Below are 22,644 nucleotides of genomic sequence, written 5' to 3'. Positions count from 1 at the left end.
TAACTAATTTAAATTTATATTTGTCAGTCTTTATGATTATACCACACTTTCCAATTGTTAGTATAAACTATAAAAAAAATGAAAAGTATTTACGAATAAATTTGTTGGGATTGGGCATCGTCCTATAAAATAAAAAAATACTAGGCCGAGGTCTCGAAAAGGTTGAGAACCACTGGGATAGAGTAACCAACCTACCATCTGCTCTGTGTTCCTATGGACACAAGCAAGTGGAGAATAGAAGCTGCTGCGAATTTTGTCACGCTGCCCCTGCCCATGGCTATAGTAAAAGGCCGAGGCTATTTATTCTGGAGGAGGCAGTTCACTCCCCCCTCCCCTCTCTCTCAATCCCTCCCATCGGGCGAAACACTAGAAACCACTGCCCGCTCGGTCCCGTCAATTCTCGAAACCTGTTTTGTTTACCCTCGGATTCGGAAAGTGAGAAGCCGACCATTTAGTGAGGCAATTGTACGCTGTTACCAAACTCAATATAATTAAAATCAAGTATGGAATCATTATTGCTACAGAGAATTTGAGTGAATAGATTATGAAATAAACCTTTAAAAAGTGTCCCATAAAAATATGAAGGTCGTAAGTCCAATAGTTACGGAGGAGTGGAATTGATTACTTATTTTACAAATAAACGGGGAAAACTCGTCTTTCTAGGAAAGGGAGGGGGAGACGGTCGCGCTCGGGCAAGGGGCATGATTTCCTCTTAAAATACTATTTTTATATTTATAAAGTTACTGGACAAATGACAGTTATACAAAATTTTATTGCTTGAGACCTCAATTCGAGATGTTGGAATGAGCTCTAATTTATATGACTGAAAATGTAAGAACATAACCATCAACAAAATTTTCAATATGCAGTTATTCTCACAAAATACTTTAACAATGAGTATTTCACAAAATAATCGTTTATTTTTTAAAAATAGATTTATTGATTTAGTGTGAAAGTTTATACTATTTGGAGCACTTCTGAGAAAACCAGACATTCATAGGCGTCACCGTTCCCGAGAAATATCAAACCAAAATAAATCTAATACGGTGGACTATTTTGAACATGGGAGGCATCGGCACGCACATAGCGATTGGCTCCTCGACTGAAAATTCCTTAAATGGCATAACAATTATACTACCAAGTCTCTTGCTTTTATCAAAAAGTGTAACAATTCGTCAATCATTAGGGACTTAGCCGCTGGACAGTGATCAAGATGGTGGGTACGAGCCCTCTATTTGGAGACACATCTTATGGCGATTCTTTGATTAAATGCATTAAAAGTTATATCAGTTTAACGCTTATAAATTAGGCTATAATTTTTATTCCAAATAATATTCTGTCGCATAATTTATTTGATAGTTACAATCGAGAAAATTCTAAAAGTACAGGAAGACTTGTCTCTATTTTACAGGGGAAGACAAGACTTGTCTTTATTTTAAAAGATGATTTCTTACATAACGTGAAAACCACTTACATTCGTATCATTGCCTATCCTTCCAATTTTCATTTATTTCGAATTGAAATAAATGAATATCCCACATCTATCACCACGTGGGATCGTACTACGGGTAATGTAGCTCATTCATCATTCATCACCCCAACTATTGGCATACTCGCTGTTCATGGCAAACCTGATGGTAAGGTGCAAGTGGTACTGACTAAACACATACGTGTGGCTAGGGTTAGCAGATCGCTATAAGGAAAATGTAGGACATGCTATCCAAAATGTAGGTAGGACACAAAACATTCTCAATAAATAATAGATAAACCTATAGAACACTTTAGAAAGTAGTTGAAAAGTGACACTTTTCAGTTTTAAAAAAAATAATTCTTAATGAATTTTTAAATGCAAAATTTCAAAACTTGCAATCATACTAATCAATGCACCTCTCACTACATGATTTAAGCGGTACTTCTCAGAGGAGACAATCTTTATCAAAATTTCAGGTTTAGCCAAACTATATTTATGTTAGAGTGGACAGTCAAACTCTTTGAAATTATAGGGACCAGTACCAAACAAACATTTTACAGACTTCATGAAAAAATAATTTCTCTCGTGAGTCTGTTGTGCTGATGGTAATGAAAGTACTCTCTCAACATTTGAATTATGACCTGTAATGGCAAACAAATATTCAGCAGTTACCGTAATTGAAAATGGTTCGAGAAGTTTAATCTTGAGTAGTGTCCAGGGTGTCTACCAAAATAACACATCCAGAATTCTTGACTTTTCCTGGACTTTTCTATACCTTTTTCCGTTTTTCTTAATGTCTATTTATTCGACCGCTACTTAGGTAAAGTTGAAAATTAGTAATTAAGAAAATAAATATTTATTTAATGAAAAACCCTACTAAAGAGCCTGAACTGTGTTTGGCAGATAAGCGAGGCTTTGGCGTGTACTCATGTGGGGCTTGTGTCGGTTGTAGTGTTGCCCACGAGACGAGACTTTGGCCTGTCTCGTCTCGTGGAGCCTCGTGGAAATGCTGTCCCGTCTCGAAAATATTCGTTTGTCTTATGACACATGGTCAATCTCGTCTCGTCTCGAATTTTTGAAAGCCTGTCCCGTCTCGTCCCGTGGGCAACACTAGTCGGTTGTCCCTATATGTGTGTGACTGTCTCTTCATCCATCTTATCTTACCACCATTCATCCTCATCTTCGCGATTAGCCAAAGGGACAAAAAAAGTGAAGTAAAATAAACTAAATCAACCAATCAGTCATTATGATAGCAAAACTTCTTGACCACAAGAATAATTTATTGCCTTTTTATTGACTTCTTGACCTACTTGTTAATATATTTACTTTTTCTTGACTACCATGACTTTCTTGACTGGCAGACACCATGAATAATTTTGTTATCTATACCCCTGCTTTACAATCAAATTGTATTGAATATTGAATCAGAATGGGCAAGACCTTGTTCCATCAGTATAAACCCTAAGGCAAGAAATTCTGCTCAGGCATTGAACAGTGACGTTATCAGAAAGTGGTCCCAAAACTTTGTTCATTAAGTGCTTCATTTTTCCTGTTTGTTTAATAGCAGGACAAACTTTTTTTTGGGGGGGGGGGGCAATGACTCATGGCCGCGTTCACCAACTCCGATTATTTCGAAGTTCAGATGAACGAGATCAATTTTAATCCACAATAAATGAACTTGGTTTAAGGATTTGCATTGCACCAACGAAAAACGACGTTCAGGAGATTCCGTTCAACTGATACGAGATTAATTTGTAAGGCTATACCTGATTGGTTGGCTAACACAAATTACAACCCAAGAACTCCATAGAGTAATGTGATGTGGTAAAGTATCAACATGTAGGAGAAGAAGATAATTCGGGCTGCAAACTTCTCTGAATTTGAGAGATGTACTAATCAACCTTGTCAATATGTACAAGGATGTAGTGGAGTGTAAAGAAATAATGATATTAAAAAAGAACTGACGGTACAACACAAAAGAGAAGGAGAAAGCATAGAACTTTCTTCTACAGGACTTTAATGCCTTACGAAATACATTCGATTTTGAGAGAACAGTGTACGCTGAACCTCGCCCGCAATAAAGATATATTATTATTATTATTATTTCTATTATTACTGTACTGTGTAACTATTTGAATTTTTAATTTCTTAATTCTTATATATTTATATTGTCGTGTCGTGTAAATAGCCAGTAACATGTATTTTCGTAAATTTATACAATCATATTTCCAACACCATGTAGCAATATCGTAAACATTGCTGTGTTCTAATTTACCTTGCACGTACATAATATATGACATTTATATATGTTTTGTGTTCTGGGATAGAAAGTACAGTATTTATAAATATTACAACTTTGCACCACAGAACCACAAATTATTATTATTATTTTAGCAGTTTTTAGTTTACATAGTTCTCGAATTATCAGCATTGTACATCCAACATCTCTAGCGTTTGCACGCCCTCGATATCACTTTCCGCTCTTTTTATATTAAAAAACAACTGCCTGCAGTCGAAGCGTCAGTATCGTGAACCAGGATCACACACCAAAACGGTCGCGAATGGCCGATCAGAAGATAAACAAGTGTTGAACCGTCTTCGTGCAATGGAATTTTCCAGTGATCCTTTCCCGATCCGAGTTTAAAATTTGATCTTCGTTCGTGCACACGGACATCAATGACTGAAGCAAAATAAATTTCACTATTGAGTTTGGAAGCGTAGTCCATAGACTTGTAACTTGCATGATTTCTTTCTGTTACCTATTTTCCTAATTAATATTTTGTGACGCTCAAAATGTAGGACTTTTATGATATTTTTCAAATTCCTCCCGGACGCCGGACATAAGGCTAAAATGTAGGACATGTCCGGGAAAAACCGGACATCTGGTAACCCTGCGTGTGGCAAGACACACCACTTGAGTTTTAAACCCCCAAAGACTGGATCAACATGGCTTATTGGAAAGGGTATACTTGTCTCTGCACTACAGCTGAAGATATGCGATGAGAGGTTAAGCTCGAGACTATACAAAGAGTCTGACTTGCGACTCGTCTCGACACGGTCTTCCCAAGGCGTCCTCTTATCTCTCTTCGTAATCCTCGTACTCGCTCCTCGATTGACTGACTTAGAACTGACCACTGACCTCTCTCCTTCCAGACATTTATTCCAATCGAATTTACTCAGTAATACCGACTCAGTTATCTGTAGACTCTTCCTTGATTGCGATCGTTTACACCTGTTTGCAACGACAGCGATCAAGGAAGCTCGGCAATGTCTGACAAGACATTCATTCCTTAGATGGTTGTAGCAATATCCTGATTTGGAAAGTGATGGCTAAATGTCTGGGATTTTAGAGTTCGTTGTACGTTACATTTAAAAGATTCTACAGATCGTTACGATGCCCCTCTCCGGAAAATAATTCCTTTGAATTCGTCTTTATATGTGATCCAATCTTATAGGGGTATCGTTCATTACCAAAACATAAAATCCTACAGATCGTTACGCATTATTGAACAACGAAACATTACCTTTTCTTCAGTCTATCTAATGAGGATCAAAAGTTTAATAGAAAAATAACTGCTTAGATATAAGCCAGTAACTAAGAGTCTGTGAATCCGATGCTTGAGGGGAAGCACAGGGGAGAAGGACGTGAACTTTTGAGATTTTTTTCTTCTAGCAGAGGTCTAACAACTGACCAAAATCCATCTTTTACGGAATCATTCCCAACATTCGTCGTTTTCAACTTAATTTTTTTTTTTTTTGGCTAACACAGAAGTTTTCACAACACTCCCACATCTCGTCCCCATGAACGCGGCTAAAAATATGAAAACAGTAACGTATAAATTATCAATAACAGTACAAAATAAAGGCAATTATCAAGAGGAATATCATCTGTCCCTGAACAGTACGTCCTCTAGCGCGACACAAATGAAAAGTCTCATTATAGCTCAGTTCATTGCTGATGCAGGACAAATTTCAAATTCATTTTTCTCTCTTATATATATATAAAAAAAACTCGATAAAACTTTATTAGTATGAAGAGGAAGGATGGTAGTTAAAAATATTCAAAAATGAGAAAAATCGATGGGGGAATGTTTTGAGCTGTTCAAACTTGAAATTTGAACATTTGAACAGTGTGTTCAAATTTTACAAAGTTTCAACATTTTATCATCTCATAATATGCAACCGTTTTTCCCCTTTACAACGAGCTCAAGAACGCTTCTGTATCTTCGTTCGTTCCCGAGATATACTTAATTGAAAAGAGCATGATGCTCAAAACTGACATTTTGAACAACCTTCATATAATTCGTAATAATCATATTTCAGCAAAATCCTTTCACAGGTTTTGGAGCAAAGCAAAGCTGTGTCCGAAATATCATCAACATCGTGACTATGAGGGTCAACTCCTGCCTGATTTGACATGGAATGAATGACCCGACCCATATTTATATAACAGTTGGGCTGAAAAGTTCGTAGGCTAACATAGTAAAAAATATTTTTTTGACAAAATTCGATTTTATTATTCAATATAGTTGCCTTTGAGGGCGATACAACGATTATAGCGGTCATACAATTTTTCCATGCCATTTTTATAGTACGATTTCTCTTTAGCCTCAAAATAGGCCTCAGTTTTGGCGATTACCTCTTCATCAGTGATAAATTTATTACCAGCGAGCATTCTTTTAAGATCTGCAAACAGGAAAAAGTCACTGGGGGCGAGATCTGGAGAATATGGAGGATAGGGAAGCAATTCGTAGTCTAATTCATATAATTTTGCTATCGTTTTCATTGATTTGTGACACAGTGCATTGTCTTGATGAAACAGCTTTTTTTTCTTCTTCAAATGGGGCCGTTTTTTCGTGATTTCATCCTTTAAACGCTCCAACAACGCTATGTAATAATCTCAGTTATCTCGATCAACTTCACTTTACGATCATTTAAAATTATTTTGTGGACTTTTTTGATGTTTTCGTCGGTAACAGCCTCTTTGGGGCGTCCACTGCGTGCATCGTCTTCGATGCTCATTTCGCCTCGTTTAAATTTAGCAAACCACTTCTCAACGTTTGATTTTCCTGGTGCAGAGTCCGAATAATATTTATCAAGCCAAGCCTTGGCTTCAACAGTAATTTTTTTCGCCAAAAAGCAATGCTTTATTAACACACGAAATTCTTTTTTATCCATTTTTTCACAATAACAAAAGCTGCTTCACTCACAATGCTATATCTCACGAACTAATTATCCGGCAGCTGTGAAATTTATACACGTATCTTTTGAAGGTTAGTACTAAGTAAAAATCACATGGATTAATTCTAGTAACGCCATCTATGAGTCAGCCTACGAACTTTTCTGCCCAACTGTTATATATATAATGTCATTAAATGTCTCAAATTATTTTATAATATATACAATATATTATATCGACTGTCTTTCATTCAAAATGTATAATTGCAAATAGATGAACAATGATGTGCATAAGGGAGGAGGGATAAAAAATAAGATATATATATTAAGATGATAATAGTTTCATGTATAAAATTCACATATAAATGCTATTATGTGTTTTATTAATATATCTATGTACTTCGTGGTTGCTAACGAAAGACGATGAGAAATGGAGAAGAAGTAACAAGTCGGTCCAATTTCTGTGTTCTGGGGATTGCTGGGTTTAGTGTCCTTAGAGGTGAGGCTCTTTGTTGTCCGTTCTTTTTGTATGTTCTCGATATTATTCCAGTCATGTATATTCGAATCTCAAACTAATTGTTTATATTTGTTGTTAAAACAAAAACTCTTCCCCCCTTGGAAGAATTTTTGTGAGAGGAGGGGGGGAATTTCAAGACAAGATCGTTGGTGGGAGGAATTCCCCCGTCCCCCCGGGATTCCGCACCCTGGTTTGGAACATTTATGTTACATATTATGCTGTTCATTAAATCACATTTTTGTAATCTGTAATTTTAAGGCAGTATATTGTTTGAAATAAAATATTCCAAACCATTTCAAAGGTAGAATTACAAGTATTGTCAACTGACCCCGAACATATCGCCAACTCACTCCACATACAGGTTGAATTGACAATTGTCACTCTTAAAAAAAAAAATAAAAAAAAATAACAAAATAAAAAAGCAATAATTTTACAAGTTTTTTGGAGCATGGTGAATTAAAAATTTGTAGTGGTTGAGGAAAATACAAATATTGCTCGTAGGATTTCATCAATAGTATATCTTAATTTTCAAAAGCTGCAAAAATTAAAACATAAAAACATGGTCAAGTACGATTTGATGTTGCTCTTAAAGTAGGGTGACCATAATATTTTGACCCAAAGGTCAACACTTTACTCCCTCCTGAAAAATTGGTTAGGCCTAATTAGCTATAAAATTATTGTCATATTAACGTATTATTATTATTATTTATAGCAACCGCTGTAGCTCAGTCGGTGGTCGGCCTCCGTGGAGGAGTGGTTAGCATAGTGGTCCCGGGTTCGAATCCCGGCTAGGACTTGGATGTTTGTGTTGTCCGTAAATTTAGAAAACCGAGAATATAGAGAAAAACTGATATGTACGAATGTTGAGAAAATGTGTGTGAATGACGGGGGATACCACCGAATAGGGGTATTTCTTTACTTTATATATAAAAAAAGTCGGTATGGCGTCTGACTACCATGCGAGAGGCCCGGGTTCGATTTCCGGCTGAGAGAACCGGGACTTTTTCCACCTGTTTATGCGGCTCCGGCGCTCCCCCAGTGTTGTATGAAGTGGATACCTGGAGGAAACTCTGGGAGGTAAATGCGGCCAGGGGCGTGGTGCTGATCACATCACTCCAAGCTTCGGCCGAGATACGCCTTCATGGCGTGGTGCAAAGCACAGGGGAACACTTTAACTTTTTTATTATTTATTATAGTATGGATCACATAAATGATACATCATGAACAATATCTATGTAAAATATGATCTCTCGTCGTCAAGAGCTATTAATTTTTATAATCTCGGTATGACTACTATGCCAGAAGTATTTTGCAGAAGGACCAATCTTCTTGAGAACAACTTTATTCTTTACTAACCGTTAATAAAGCTCCCCGAAAAAGTTGCATCACATATTAATATCTAACACAAAACGCGGGATTTGACATTTGAATTTCCGCCAAGACACAGAAAGTCATTCTTTTTAAGAATCTCTCAAATTTAGACTTGGTTTTCAAGCTAATTCCTAGACTTTTAAAAAACGGGACAAATAGTGTTTCTTGTATAATATCGACGGGACAACTGGGACACGCCTATGAAACGGGACTCTCCCGGTCAAAACGAGACGAATGGTCACCCTATCTTAAAGAAACGATTTTATTTCGAGCAAAGTGAAACAAAAATTATTTGAATTTCACGCTATTCAGTTCATTTTCATTTCTTGTGCAGCGAGGTCGAGTAAAGATTGTTGCAGTCAAGAAATGATTGTTGCGCCGGTGCATGGAATTCGCCGCCCCCCGTTTGTACTTCAGTTATGAGCTATTATTTTTTTTCTTTTTGCTCAGGCCAATCGGGACTAGACCTACAGTTTAAAGTGGGATCCGAACCACTTGTAGCTCCACCGAGTATCGAACCCGGAACCCCTTGATTACAAGGCGACGACGCTACCACTGAGCCATCGGGGAGGCCCACACACTGTACTCGTTATTTCAAAAGTGGTAATGGAAATTTCCACAAGCGAAGTTGAAATATTTAAAAAAAAAGTTTTTTGAGAACTGAATTTGAAAATTCAGGCGCCAGTTGAAAATGCCTACATTTTACATTCCCAATTTCGCCTTCAAATAAACACTCAAAGAACTGTAAATTGCATAGGAAAGGCAACCTTACTTTCGAGTAAAAGATTCCGAAGAACTTTGCGGTGGCGGAAACGCATCACCCATCCCATCTCTTCACCCCACCCCTAACAGCGGTGCTAGGAAGGGAACCAGCGAAAAAGAAAGCCCTTGCCATTGGTAACAGCCTTGATGGGATACAAGAGATCTGACCAATAAGGACGTTTGAAACCCACGTGACTGTCACCGAAAGAGCTCTCCCCCCAATTTGTGCTGGAAACAGCAAAAGAAGACGGCCGCGCCATCTACTGGCCACCGATGGAAATGCAATTTCAAAGCGCAGCGAGGTTTAAATGTGGGGTAATCCTCTACTCCCTAACTCCTCTATGATAGAACTGTGTAGCTGATACCCCTTTTCCTTGTAAAAGAATATCCATTTCGCCGTTTCATATTAACGCACCATCTGCTTAACAGGATGTGCGAGGGGAACCGGACGAGTGCGCATGCTCCGTAGTAGCTCCGCCTTTAAAACCATCTATGCATGATTGGCCTAATCTAACCATCACAGATTATTTACCACCCAAATGGTACCAGTCAATGGGAATACTTGAAAATGTTGTAGCAGCAATCATTACCTTTATTTTTTTTAAAGAAACTACAAAAGGTTTAGGCCAAATCCTCTACTTTTTAAAGAGAAAGAGAGAAGATTGGATACGGATAGGATAGGACCATTCTCTTAAAGAAAAAGAAGGAGAATACGAAAGCGAATACACTGTGCTTAATGCGGGCGGGAGCGCGCGGAATGTTGAAAGTTTGTATGGGATCTTCAAACAATTCTTACCTTCTAGCAAACTAAAGTTACTAATTTTATTCTACGGACATGTATAAGGTGAGTGAATTAGCTTGGAGCATCTATAGTACTTCACCACAAATTAGATCATACATTACCGCTGTTGTACCCAATTTAAGCCTTTGGTGCAGTATAATTTCGCTATCCTTCTCCCATAGGCTTACGTGAGAAGGTTAGGTTTGGTGCTCTAAACGTTATAATTATGCTCGTACGTGCTCCTTGCCCTTATTATTTCCTTTTTTTTTCAGTTGCAAAGCTCTTACTAATGGTTCCTGCAATCACAACCAGTTGCATATGAAGAGAAGGACCTTTGACTTCTACCCTGTGGAATTTTAAATCTAGAGACTTCGATTTGGTGAGAATTGACAATATAGAGAAAGTCTCCAATTTTGTTAATTTTCGAAATTGGAGACTTTCTCTATATTGTCAATTCGCTCCGACAGAATGTGTTGTTATCAACTGTACTCTAGTGTGTGTCTTGGAAATCTATTGAAACTCAATGGTTTCCCACTGAACTTCAGTAGGTGTTCAGTAGGCCTACTGTACATGTACAGTAGAAGAAATACAAGTGAAATATTCTCTTCAGTATTACATGTAATGTTGTATACAGTGCATGTAACTCAACATGTGGGCTGTAAATATAACTTTTCATTCCTCCTGATTTACAGTTTGTTTTTATATCTATTTGAAAATCGAAACACAGTAGTTTCAAAACACCTATAGATCAACTGAAAACAGTAGACAAAATTTTCATGAGGGGTGGGAAGTAAAAGAAAGCGAAAATTACAATAAGCCTTAGTACATATAGTATTATCCCTACATGTAGTTATAACACATATGGTGATTTATTTACAACCGTTTGTTTCCCCACAAACTTTATTAATAATGAAAAAGCATACATTTTAGTACAAACGTGCTACTTTGATGTCACGTTTCTGTTCGTACAGTTGCAATGAAAACATAAAAATGTCACAAAATGAGACTGTTTAATAGCCAGCTCCATAACCCCTTGGCCTTAATAACTGCTTGGCATCTCCTGTGTATTTAAGCAAACAAGGTCTTGCAGAAGGTAACAGTTCGTTATATCGGAGACACTTTTCTTTAAATTTACAGGAGAAACTACTTACTGAAATCAGTTTCTGTAGCAAGTGCAGCAAACGGTAAAAATTTACTATCCTTCGGACACCTCTAATGTTTTCGTTTCGTCAATTTTTGACATTCGTACTTACGTATCTGCTTCGCGGAACATTCCTGAAGGTGTATCAACGTTGTTTTGATTAAATCAATTGCAATTTTTCACATTACCAGTAAGTCTTTCTCATAGGCCTTTTCGCTTGCCTGAGACTAACTAACCTAACCACGTGCCAATGGTTCGTGGGGCTAGCGCCAATGGTTCGCAATTATTTCCAATTTCTAGATCCTGATACTAACACGACACCAAATTTTAACTATGTTTCCTAACCTAACCACGTGCCAATGGTTCGTGGGGCTAGCGCCAATGGTTCGCAATTATTTCCAATTTCTAGATCCTGATACTAACATGACACCAAATTTTAAATATGTTTCCTAACCTAACAGAACTAACCTATCCACGCGCCAATGGTTTGTGGGGCTAGCTATTCTCCATCGGAGAATTAATTTTCAACAAACAACATGAATTTCAGCTATGAAACATTCCCACATCACACAAAACACCTTCCCGATGTTCGACAATGCTACAGGAACTTATTACGGTAAGTAGTTTCTTCTGTAAAAATAAATAAATGTGTCCGAAGGATAGTAAACAAGTACCGCACCGGATGCTCGCAGTAATACTTTCATGATGTAAACTGAAACAACATAACCACATGCATATATTCCATATTTTCCTTTGTCTTCCCAACATGTATACAAAGTTTTCCACGTGAGAGAAATTTTTCAAATGGTGATAACATCGGAGCATGATCACTGTGTACTTTTTTTTCCCATCCCACATAGTAATACTGTGGTTGATTATTTTATGCAACTTATTTGTGGAAGTTTCAGTTATACAATTCAATTGGATTATATGTAGGTGCAGTTGATCTGTCTTTGAAGGTGAAACATTGTCGAATTAAGCTGAGAAAGCATGAAAATGAGTGTAACAAAGTCATGCTGTAGAAATTGCTAAATTTGTTCATTGTGCAAATTGTACAATCAGATATATCTTATAAAGATTTTGGGTAACATAATGTTCACTAGATAATGAGTTTTATGTGAGTTATGAAGGCTCTATAACCTGGAAAATATCAATTTTTTGCTATGAAATAAGTAAAAATATGTACATTTCGAACCTTATAAAATTTACTGCATATGATGATATGGATAGATTCATAGTTCATCCTCCTCGTAGTGATTAATTCAGGAAGTTGAAAAAGTGACTAAAATACCATAATACTAGGACTGAGACAATATTGATCTATAAATTAGCTGATATGAGTGTATCGGCACAAGCAAATATCAGTTTGAATTTAGTTCCTGATATTTTTTTGTAGCCTGGACATCATGAAGTCTGCTAAGAATCTATGCAACACTTTCACATGATCTAAATATTCTCGAAATTATTACAAATACCTAATTTTGCTAATTATGCAAAATGCTTGAAGCAAAACTGGTAGATTGTGATATTAAAATATATAATTATTCTGAATAACTTTTGAATTGTTACAATTTTGAAGTATCTGTATTAGTACCAGTGGGAATCAGGAAGAGTAATGGCTTAGCCTTTAACAATACCAAAGGATTTCTGATCTATGAAACTCAAGGAACTCTCAATTTTATTACCTTAGTGAATACACTGCTGTTTAACTATATTATTATTATTATTTCCAGGTTTCTGCAAGTGCTTTATATTAAGTGATTTGTGGGAATACTTATTCAAAGTAAAGAATGGCCACAGGATCAGTTTTAGCATTACCCTTGGAACCAAGTGAATCGAAGGTTACTTATTCTGATTCTGAGGATGAAGGAATAGTTGTGAGAAGAAAGAAGAGCACTCAGCGTGCTTTTAGTGATTCTGATGAAGAACCATTACAGAACTCCAGGCAAGACACTGAAAATGTTAATGGTTCTTCATCAGATGAAGAGGAGGTATCTGGTCAGGCCAGTAAATCTAGGAGACGAATTGTGATAGGAGAGGATAGTGATTCTGATGAACCAACTGCAAAGGCTGATGAATCATTTGCTGACAACACACGGAATCCTGGTGGTAATGTTGTAAAGGTAAGATGTTTTTTGTTGTTGTTTATTTTAATGCCTTGGTATATCTACCAAGGGCTTTGTTAGAATATTTGCTAGGTAAGTGGATTGCAATATCTGATTATTATTTACTTTTACTTGGGATTACCGCTAAGCAGTGTTTCCCATATCTATATATGTACTGTACATAAACTTACATTTTTTAGTACAAAACACTATCAATAAAAGTTTTTTTTCTACTAAATTGTTAAGCCACATTTTCTAAAAAAAATAACAATATATATCCAACTGTAAGGTTAGGTCAAAGATTCCAGACACTGAGGAAGAGGAATTGCACGTTTGATAAGAGTTTTACAGAATGTCTCTCTCTCTTGTGTTCTTCTATAACAATTTCATTGTCTTCTACCAAATTTGTTATAATTTCTACTTGATTATTAAGTTCCATATAACCTAAGGCATCCACCATGGCCTTAACAAGAACTGCCTTACGCAAATCCATTAATGTGTATATTTCCTTTTTCCGTAGTTTAAACTTCAACTTAAATAAGTATATGGGTTTAACTCAATTCCAGTCACAAAATTCTGTATTTAAAAACAGTATTCACTGAATTACCAACTATTAATATTACCACAATATTACACAAACAGTTCAGTTTCCATCAACCACAGGCTATTCTGCAATATCTGAAAGAGCAGAGCCAACATTTTGGAATTTTTTTTATGGGAACCTGCAAATATTGCCGTATTACAGACTAGTAGTTGAAAATTCAGTTATGAGTCATTGTTTATTGGTTTGCATGACACTCATGATATCATCGATCTCCATGATGGAGTGGATATCACAGCATTCCGTGACATGACTAGTTCCAGGTTTGAATCCCTGAATGGGCATGGGTAGTGAGTGACCCTTCATCAGTTTCATCATATCATCACTCATCCACATCGTCATTGTAGACAGGGGTTTATCCAGGATTTTTCTCTTGGGGGGTGGGGGTGTAAGTTTGGGGATGTTAAGTGCATATTTTGGACCCTTTTAAAAATGTTCGCCCTAATTCAATTTGTTCAGAGGTGTTTCCAGAGATTAACCCCCTCCCTTCCCTTCACGTAACATTTCAGAAGAAAAAAGATGTCAAATGCAGGAAGAGATGGAAAATAGATTTTTGTGATAATTTTGACATTTCAGTTTAACGTTTCGAGAATTGCACTAAGGCACCATCTGATAGTTGTCGGACATTTTGAAGGAACATGGAAACAAATAAGGGCACTATGCAACCCTGTGATTTGTCGAATGTGTTGGTACAGCATGAACGTTTTAGGCTCAATTGATGCATATGATTTTTGTCGGATATCGTCATCCGACTTACGTTGAACTTCAACAAAATGTCTTACTACAACATGCGACAAAAATAGCATGCATGGCACTCTTAAGGAATTGATTGTTTTTGGATGTCTTCGGGCTGCAACATCTGACGAAAATGGCATGCATAAACGGAGCCTTGTACATCCAATTTTGTCTGCTGTGGTACCACATTTCATTGAACAAACGTTTTGGCTCTGTTTAATCATGCGATTTTTGTCGAACGTAGCAGTTCGATATTTGTCATTCTGTGACATCAAACAAAAATTGCATGCATTGTAAGTACCGTTTTGATATGTACAAAAAACAAGTAAACTTTTTGTAACAATTTTATTGTTACATGAAAGACCACCCTTTTATCTACTTTTCCACATAATTGCCACCAATGTTAAGGCACTTATCATATCGAACAACAAGCTTTTGTATTCCGTCGTCATAGAAGTTTGCCGCCTGAGTTGACAGCCACTGCAACACGGCCGTTTTGAAGCTATCGTCGTCATCGTGGCGCTGACCTCCGAGATGCTTCTTCAGTTGCAGAAACACGTGGTAGTCACTGGGCGCTAGATCGGGGCTGTATGGAGGATGATCAAATTATTCCCAGCCAAATGATGCGATGAGATCTTGACAAGAAAAGTCAAGGTGCTACCTAAACGTTTGCTTTTGTGCACCTCAGTTAACATTTTTGATACTCATCGTAAGCACAATTTTCGATAGTTTAAGCATTCGGTAACAATTTCGTAGATAACACTTCTTGAAACTTCAGGGAACTCCTCTGATAACGAAGAAATTGTGAAGCGTCTGTTCTCCTTCCCTTTTTCGTAGACTTTCTGCACCAAATCGACAGTGATCACTGAGGGTCGCCCACTCCGTTCCTCGTCATGAACATTCTTTCGTCCATCTTTGAAAGCTCTTACCCATTTGCGTACCATTCCATCACTCATAATGTTTTGTCCATACACTTCACAATCTGAGGGTGAATTTCAACTGCTTTCACGCCTTTAGCACTAAGAAATTGAATAACAGCGCATATTTCACAGTCGGCGGAATTCTCAATCGGCGGAGGCATTTTAAATATGCAAAAGCAAATGTATTCACGATCGATTGTTGCCGCAATGGTGTCTGTGGCTTGCCAACAGATGTAGGTACACAGTGCGCATGCACGGGACACCGATTTTCTTTCTTCTCCTTGGCTTAATACTGGTTTTGCACAAGTTACGATGCGTGTACAACGACATTGAACTATTGACATTGATATTCTTCGATATCAAGAAGAATCCAACAAATCAAGATGTTGAATAGTATCACAAAAAGGTGAAACAGAAATCTACATTGGTAAACGTTATAAAAATTTGAAAAGCGCATGCTCCCAACCTCAAGTTTTCTGCAACATTCGTGTTGCAATTAACACCCCCCTCTGTCCTGCCTGTTTAAAACTCATGTGAGATGGATATTAATCTGTCACTGAGTCAAGTTAATGCGCAATGTTATGAAATAAAATACTAATAATGAATATGTAAATATTTTATAATTACGCAAATCATTCAGTCCTAAAAGCATATCACTTTCTTCGGTAATTGATGTTTCTCTGCCAGCCCTGCTAAATTTTCACATTTCATCTACTGATTTATACAAGGGGAATCTAGAAAGAAAGTTCCAATTAGCGGGAATCTTGATTTTTTCCAAATGTGATAACAGTGTAAAATGTTAATTGTTGCGAAGTAGTGTTTATGAATGTGCAGAGATGTCTTAACTGTACTTAAACAACGAACAAATACCTTGAAATCTAACATTCTTGTATTTTTTTAAGTACGTGCAAGTTTTCCAACATTTTTATCCAATAGAAAACTATAACATGTTATACATGGAAAAAATCCGATATACACATTAAATCACATATTTCCCACGATTTTTTAACTTCTATTAGAACAATTTGCACCACAGAGCAAAGTGGTGGGGTTCTGATAGGAGATCGAGTGTGTATCAACAGTCACATGGGAGCCGCATCATCAGTATTTGTGGCATGAGAAGTATTTTGAATTACCGAGCTAAGGGGTGTGATTTTGGCAGGGATTAAGTGCTCACCTACCACCACACGGAAGTTGTAACATCGGCATTTGTAGATCGAGAAATAATGGAAAATAACTTGCTTAAAAATCAGTTCGAACATATCAAACTGTCACGAAAATACGTAGACAATGTGACCTACAATTGAAAATGATAGTTTTAAAGCACAATGAAAGTGTATATTGGTATATTTGGCGGAAAAATGTTCTAAAATAAAATCACGAATTTTGTAAAATATAACACTAGAAAGTAATAATAAAAGATAATGCCACTTTTTGGTGCCGTAATATATCGGTATCTGTCATGTGAGATTGATTGATTGATTTAGAATTTGTGGGTGTGCCGCTAAGTATGGCCATTATGCACCCTTCAGTATATATCGGGATAAATCCCCGTATCTAAAACCCTTACATTAAAATTAAAAAGGGGTATGGAAAATAACTTTTCCAAAATAACTTCCAAGGTATCACACTCTCACAAAGAGGCATTGCCCATGAGACCTAAAATTTGAAACTACTTTAAAAATGCCATGAAATCTAACACATGAAAGTATAAATTTCGGTATATTCCTCAGAAATGCACTAAAATAAAAATGTGAGGGAGGAGAGAAGGGCACCAATTTAGAAAAAAAATAAAGAAAAATCAAGATCCTACCGATTGGGCATAAATAAAATTTATTTTACTTAGTATCTTTAGTTTGTAATTGTCAGGGAAAAATGTAAATTTTGTCATGGAAATCCTGGAAAGGTCAGGGAATTTCATTTCTGCTTGTTGGTAGCCACCCTGAATATATAATTTCTTTTACAAAGGTAAGAACTCTTAGAGCCACAAAAATGGTCACATACATCAACTATAAATGTGAATGAATCGCTTTGGTTCTTCATGAAATACTTGCTGTTTTATATTGAATACTCTGTCACTAAATTTTATATTGGTACTTTATAAATATCGGTTAAAAGAAATTATACCTACATATAGTGTCACTGCTTTTCTACTCACCACTTTCGGTTTCTTTCTGTCTGGTTTCATTTTCTCTACTTTCTTCAGCCAGTTTTGCAGAAAAGTTTCATACATTGTTACACTAAACAGAACGACAACACACAAACTGAGATGCTACACTGAGACTGACCTAAGGCATTTGATTGTTCTCTTCTCTACCACTCCAAAATCATTCATCTCGCCCAAGTTACAGAAAATAGTGTTGCTAACCATAGTAACAGAATTCACTACAAGGAGTCAAACCTGTATCTTTGAATTTCTTCACTTACTTCTATCGTACATTTTCACAAATGAAAGAATCGAAAGGAATATGCAACAAAATGTAAATTTCATTGACTCAGGGGTTGAATAATTGAATTTACAAATCTGTAACGTATTTAAGAAATGTATTTTTAGGTATTCAAACCCTGAACTGTCAAGAATGTTTGCGGAATGTGCTCCAGAAGGAGGGCGAGAGGTCAGTTTGACATTTTCCAGATGGCAGTGTCCCTTCCCTAGAGCTGACCGAAGCCTTGTCAAGGGAGCTGGTGTTTTCAGGAAATGGCCATGCACATTCCAACCTCCTTCCTTGACACTTTGGTTTCAGTTGATCGAAAGGTCCATTGGACTATGCTTCTTGAGCTACAAATGGTTCCTTTCTGTTAATGTTGAAGTATTGTCATTCTATTGTTGATATAAAAATCCATATACACCCCCCTACAGGGGGGGGTTTCTACTTTTCTGCTTGGGGGGGGGGTTGTCAAAATTTGGGAGGGTGTTAGGGGGTTGTGGATAAATCACTGGTGGTAGAAAAGCTGTCACAATACTGTAGTGTTGGGGGGGGGGGGGGGTGTTTCTTCTTTGTTTATATTTTTGGATTTTTTAAGTGAAGTGATATTGTGTCAGATTATTCTCTCTTCACTGAGATATTATAAATGAAATTGGATTCCTCTTCAACATTTCTTCTTATTCTTCTGCTAAATTTAGCATAGATAATACATTTTCCAAAGCTTTCATTTTTACTAAATACTTTTACACCTATGACACCATAACTGCAATTCCTTTTTCAAATATACAGTATCACTTGACACAAAAAAATGTGATCAAAATGTAGTTTGAAAAATCTTCTTCAGAGCCAGGCACCAGGGAAAAATATCAATGGCTAATGAAAGTACAGCAAAACATCACAGTCGCCAGGGTGAAATTTTCAGTCCCCATGGCGACCGGGATTTTCCAAGTTATCACTTAGTTATCACTTGTTGACTGATGCATTCCATTTCAAATCAGGCAGGTGAGGTGCAAGTGTGTACCATTACTATCACAGATTTCACTGAAATATTTTTGTGATAGGATGTAGAAGCTTACATTAAAAGCTGAAATATTTTTCCTGCCGTATGAGATAACAAAGTTACAGGCTGGGAGAGGTCTGAGGAGAAGTGCATATTTGGAAATAGCATGAAAGCATGCTTCGTTTCAAAGTTATGGAATGAGGGAGTTGAATACTTGCAGTTTTTTGTATTTGAAAGAGCATGGTCCCATGGAAAACAAAAGTCAACCAAAAATTATATATTTCACACATATAATTTCATTTCAGCCACAATAATGTGTGTTAATTATTGCACGAACTAGGTAAATTCAAATTTAAGCAATGTGTTTTGAGTGAAGAACAATATTATTGGGCAAAATATGTCATGTTGGGCCTCCCTGGAAAAAATCCTGCGGACGTTCCTGTGAAAGAGCCACAAAGGAAATGACAAAAAATCATTTTCAGGAACGGTGTGATAATCTGGAAAAAATATGCTGAATTTTATATTTTTTCTGATTTTCAAAAATTTCCCCCAAAGAACGATAAACTATTTTGCATTGAAAACACTAGAGTATTGTAGTATTGATAAGTATTTTTCAATGATTAGTTCAATAATTGCCCTTAACAATAACTTGGCTAAAATATATGAGGTCAAAAATTGCAAAGTTCTATATTTCTTTAAATTTTAGGAAATAATCTCTCATAATTGGCCATGAGAAATGTGGAATCAGAGCAGGAAATATGTCTAGTGTTGGGGGTCAATGCCCTCTTTGGTGGATATTAACTTTCATGTTCACCAGAGTAAGAGGGTACCATGCTGTATATGTCAATGATTCTTATCTTGAAGATGGCAAATCAGCTTGGTGGCCAAACACAGCTTGACTTTTGATCCTGCCACGGAAGTTCCCAGGTTCGAGTTCTGACTTACCCATGGGTGTTCTTTGTGGGTGTTCCTCACAGTATTCCGTACTGGCATGTTTTTATATGTGATTATTTATGAACATATCACAATGTTTCTAGTAGTTCTTATGATGAACACAAGAACCAACCAACTCAAAGGGTACCGGAAGTTTTCTTCTCAGAAAAAGCACTTCTCACCTTAATTGTTGTCATTAGCCAAAAGTGACAGATAAACAACAGGAAATAACAAAAACTCAAATACCACCAGTTACTCATTGTAATGAGTCTAGGGCTCGGATTTTTATGACCTAAAAACTTCTGTAATATTCATGCATTCATGCCCTTAAAATTAGCAAAATAAGACATTAAAAACTGAAAATATGACAAATACGATATAAGTAAAATTTAAAATGACTGACATTTAAAAATTATATGAAACACAATTTCCAAAAACAAACTATATTACATACATTTTCATTCATACATGAAAGAATAATATTTGGGGTAATTATTGAGAAGAAGCATGCTTTTCTAAAATAAGGAATCACAAGAAAATGAAACTTACCAAAGACATCTTCTGGCTCTCATAAAAATGTTTGAAATGTACAGTGCAGAAAATGCATAAAAAAAGTTACATCACATCATCTCCATCACTACGGTTGCACTGAATTACTACATGCATTTTCAAATTATCAAATTTGAATGCTCTTCTGTTGTCTTATACCTGGAGAAACTTCTTTCCACGTCACATGACGTAACAGGAGCATATCTGAAGAAGGTTAGATCATTTGGTGAAAGTTCTAAATCTTCGCCCACTTGCACATCTTTTCTGCAAAGATCGTCAGAAATTTTAGAATGGGTTTAATATCCAGGGTTTCGTTGAAGCACGCTTTTCAATTTTGCATTTACTTTTTCATCTGCTTCACCCTGTGCTCGCAATAATTTGTCTTCTGTTTCCCTTACAATGCGTAATGCATTACACAATTGCATGCTTGCGGTTTCAAGGTGACTGATGGACGTTGCTATGATGCAGAAATTGGACTTTTGTAAGCCAAATTTGTTGCCAGGCTGGATGAAAACAAGTCTTGCATGATTTTGATGGAGGATGAATCGTTTTTCTCCAAATTATGAAAGATCTTACTAACATCACTATAGTTTGTGCAGTAGCACTCAGCAGCTTGTACCCATGTTCCCCGGCATGTTATGACAGGCTGTGGAGGGAGGGGTAGTGATGGCGTCTCTTCCTTAAACCTCTGTACTTGCAGCGGAGCCTTAACAAATATATTTTGCCATTTGCAATAAGTTTATCTACATTAGGGTAATTCACGCAAACCTCTCTGTCACTGTATGTAGTGCATGTGTGAGACATGTTAAGTGTACCATTTTGGGATATAATAGCTGAAGCCCTTTCGATGCTTTAATCATGTTAGGAGCAGCGTCCGTAACAAACAAGAGTACATGCTCTCGTTTTATTTCACCTGGCCACAACAACTTCATTGCAGTGTCAAACATGACAGCGATGGATGAACTATTCACTCTTTCAAGATCTCACATGCCAAGAGAAATACTTGTCCAGGACCCTCATGTTCCAGAGTTCCTACTACAACGTTAGCCACATATCTACCATCTACATCACCTGTTTCGTCTATGGAAACCCATATCTTGTTGTTGCAAACACTGTCTCTTATTTTGTTAATTGTTTCGTCGTAACACAGTGTAAGATAGTTCTTCCTTAGCGTTGATTCTGAGGTAATGGGACGGACCGTGTACTTTTCCAAGAACTTACGGAAACTACAAGTATTTAATTTGTGTACCGGAATATTTGAAGAAACCATCATTTCACAGAGATCCTTGCAAAATTCACCCGATAGATTGTCAGATAGATATTTAAAAAATAAACCGTTGGTTGTTTTCCAACCAAGGCATAAAACAAACTGAAAAAAAGAAATCTGTCGTTTAGATAAGTTTGTGAAACAAGCCAGGAATTTCTTTTTAAACACTGGAAGTACTGTGTTGAACACGAAAATATGCTTTTATTCCACACTTTTGGGCCATAATATGCCCTAAACCGAAAGTATAGTAGAAATATGCATTTATATGACCAATAAAAACAGTGTTATTGATTTCAATACACCAAGAAACATGCTTAAACTAACTTAACAAACAGAAAACCAGCCTCTGGGAAAAATATGATGTCATAAAAATCTGAGCCCTAGTAATGACCCTACTGAAAATCAACAAGCAAAATGACAAAATAAAGACTCTCTTTGTCTTTTACATTGCTTTTGCACAGTGATTACATAAAAAAGCATTCCATGTTAACCCCACATTTGATGATTTGAGAAATTCAGTCATAGCCAGGCCACATTCTCAAAGCTTTAATGATGATTTCACACTCCATTTTGAATGTTACAAATGCTTTCCTCATAATGTGTAAGAATCATATATTACAGAAGTCAGACCACAAGTAGCTTCCAATTGTTGTTGTAATGATTAGTAGACTAGAGAGCAACTGGGAAGGCGGTCGTCTGCTACCTTCGCGCAGAGCGTTGCCACATCCGCGGCCGAGTGGATATGCGATGTGTTTCGCACGCACCGCAATGAAACGATGAACAAGATCTTTGAGCCAAAATAAAAAAAAAAAGAAATTTCGTTTGACATTAAGCGAACAAATCGAAGCATTTTTGTCTCCATAGATACTACAATTATAAACATACAA

At 36.7% G+C, this 22,644-nt stretch overlaps 1 protein-coding gene across 2 annotated transcripts in view; it reads left to right on the top strand.

Annotated features, from left to right (window-relative positions):
- Positions 1-10,007: 10,007 nt before the first annotated feature.
- Positions 10,008-22,644, top strand: part of Claspin (claspin) — a 99,414-nt gene continuing 86,777 nt past the window's right edge. Inside the window, exons 1-3 of one of the 2 annotated variants that reach the window (XM_083118649.1) lie at positions 10,052-10,143; positions 10,353-10,459; positions 12,955-13,344. In XM_083118649.1, coding sequence (XP_082974775.1) covers positions 13,012-13,344 — 333 coding nt within the window. In that variant the 5' untranslated portion in view covers positions 10,052-10,143; positions 10,353-10,459; positions 12,955-13,011. Of the gene's footprint in view, positions 10,144-10,352; positions 10,460-12,954; positions 13,345-22,644 lie in introns of both variants that reach the window. The other variant, XM_083118647.1, reaches the window with a different exon arrangement.

The sequence above is a fragment of the Lepisma saccharinum genome, chromosome 3 (genome assembly GCF_977018435.1).
Source record: "Lepisma saccharinum chromosome 3, izLepSacc3.1, whole genome shotgun sequence".
Taxonomy (NCBI): Eukaryota; Metazoa; Arthropoda; class Insecta; order Zygentoma; family Lepismatidae; genus Lepisma; species Lepisma saccharinum.
Note: the sequence above shows the minus strand (reverse complement) of the source record. Positions and strands in the feature narration are given on the sequence as shown.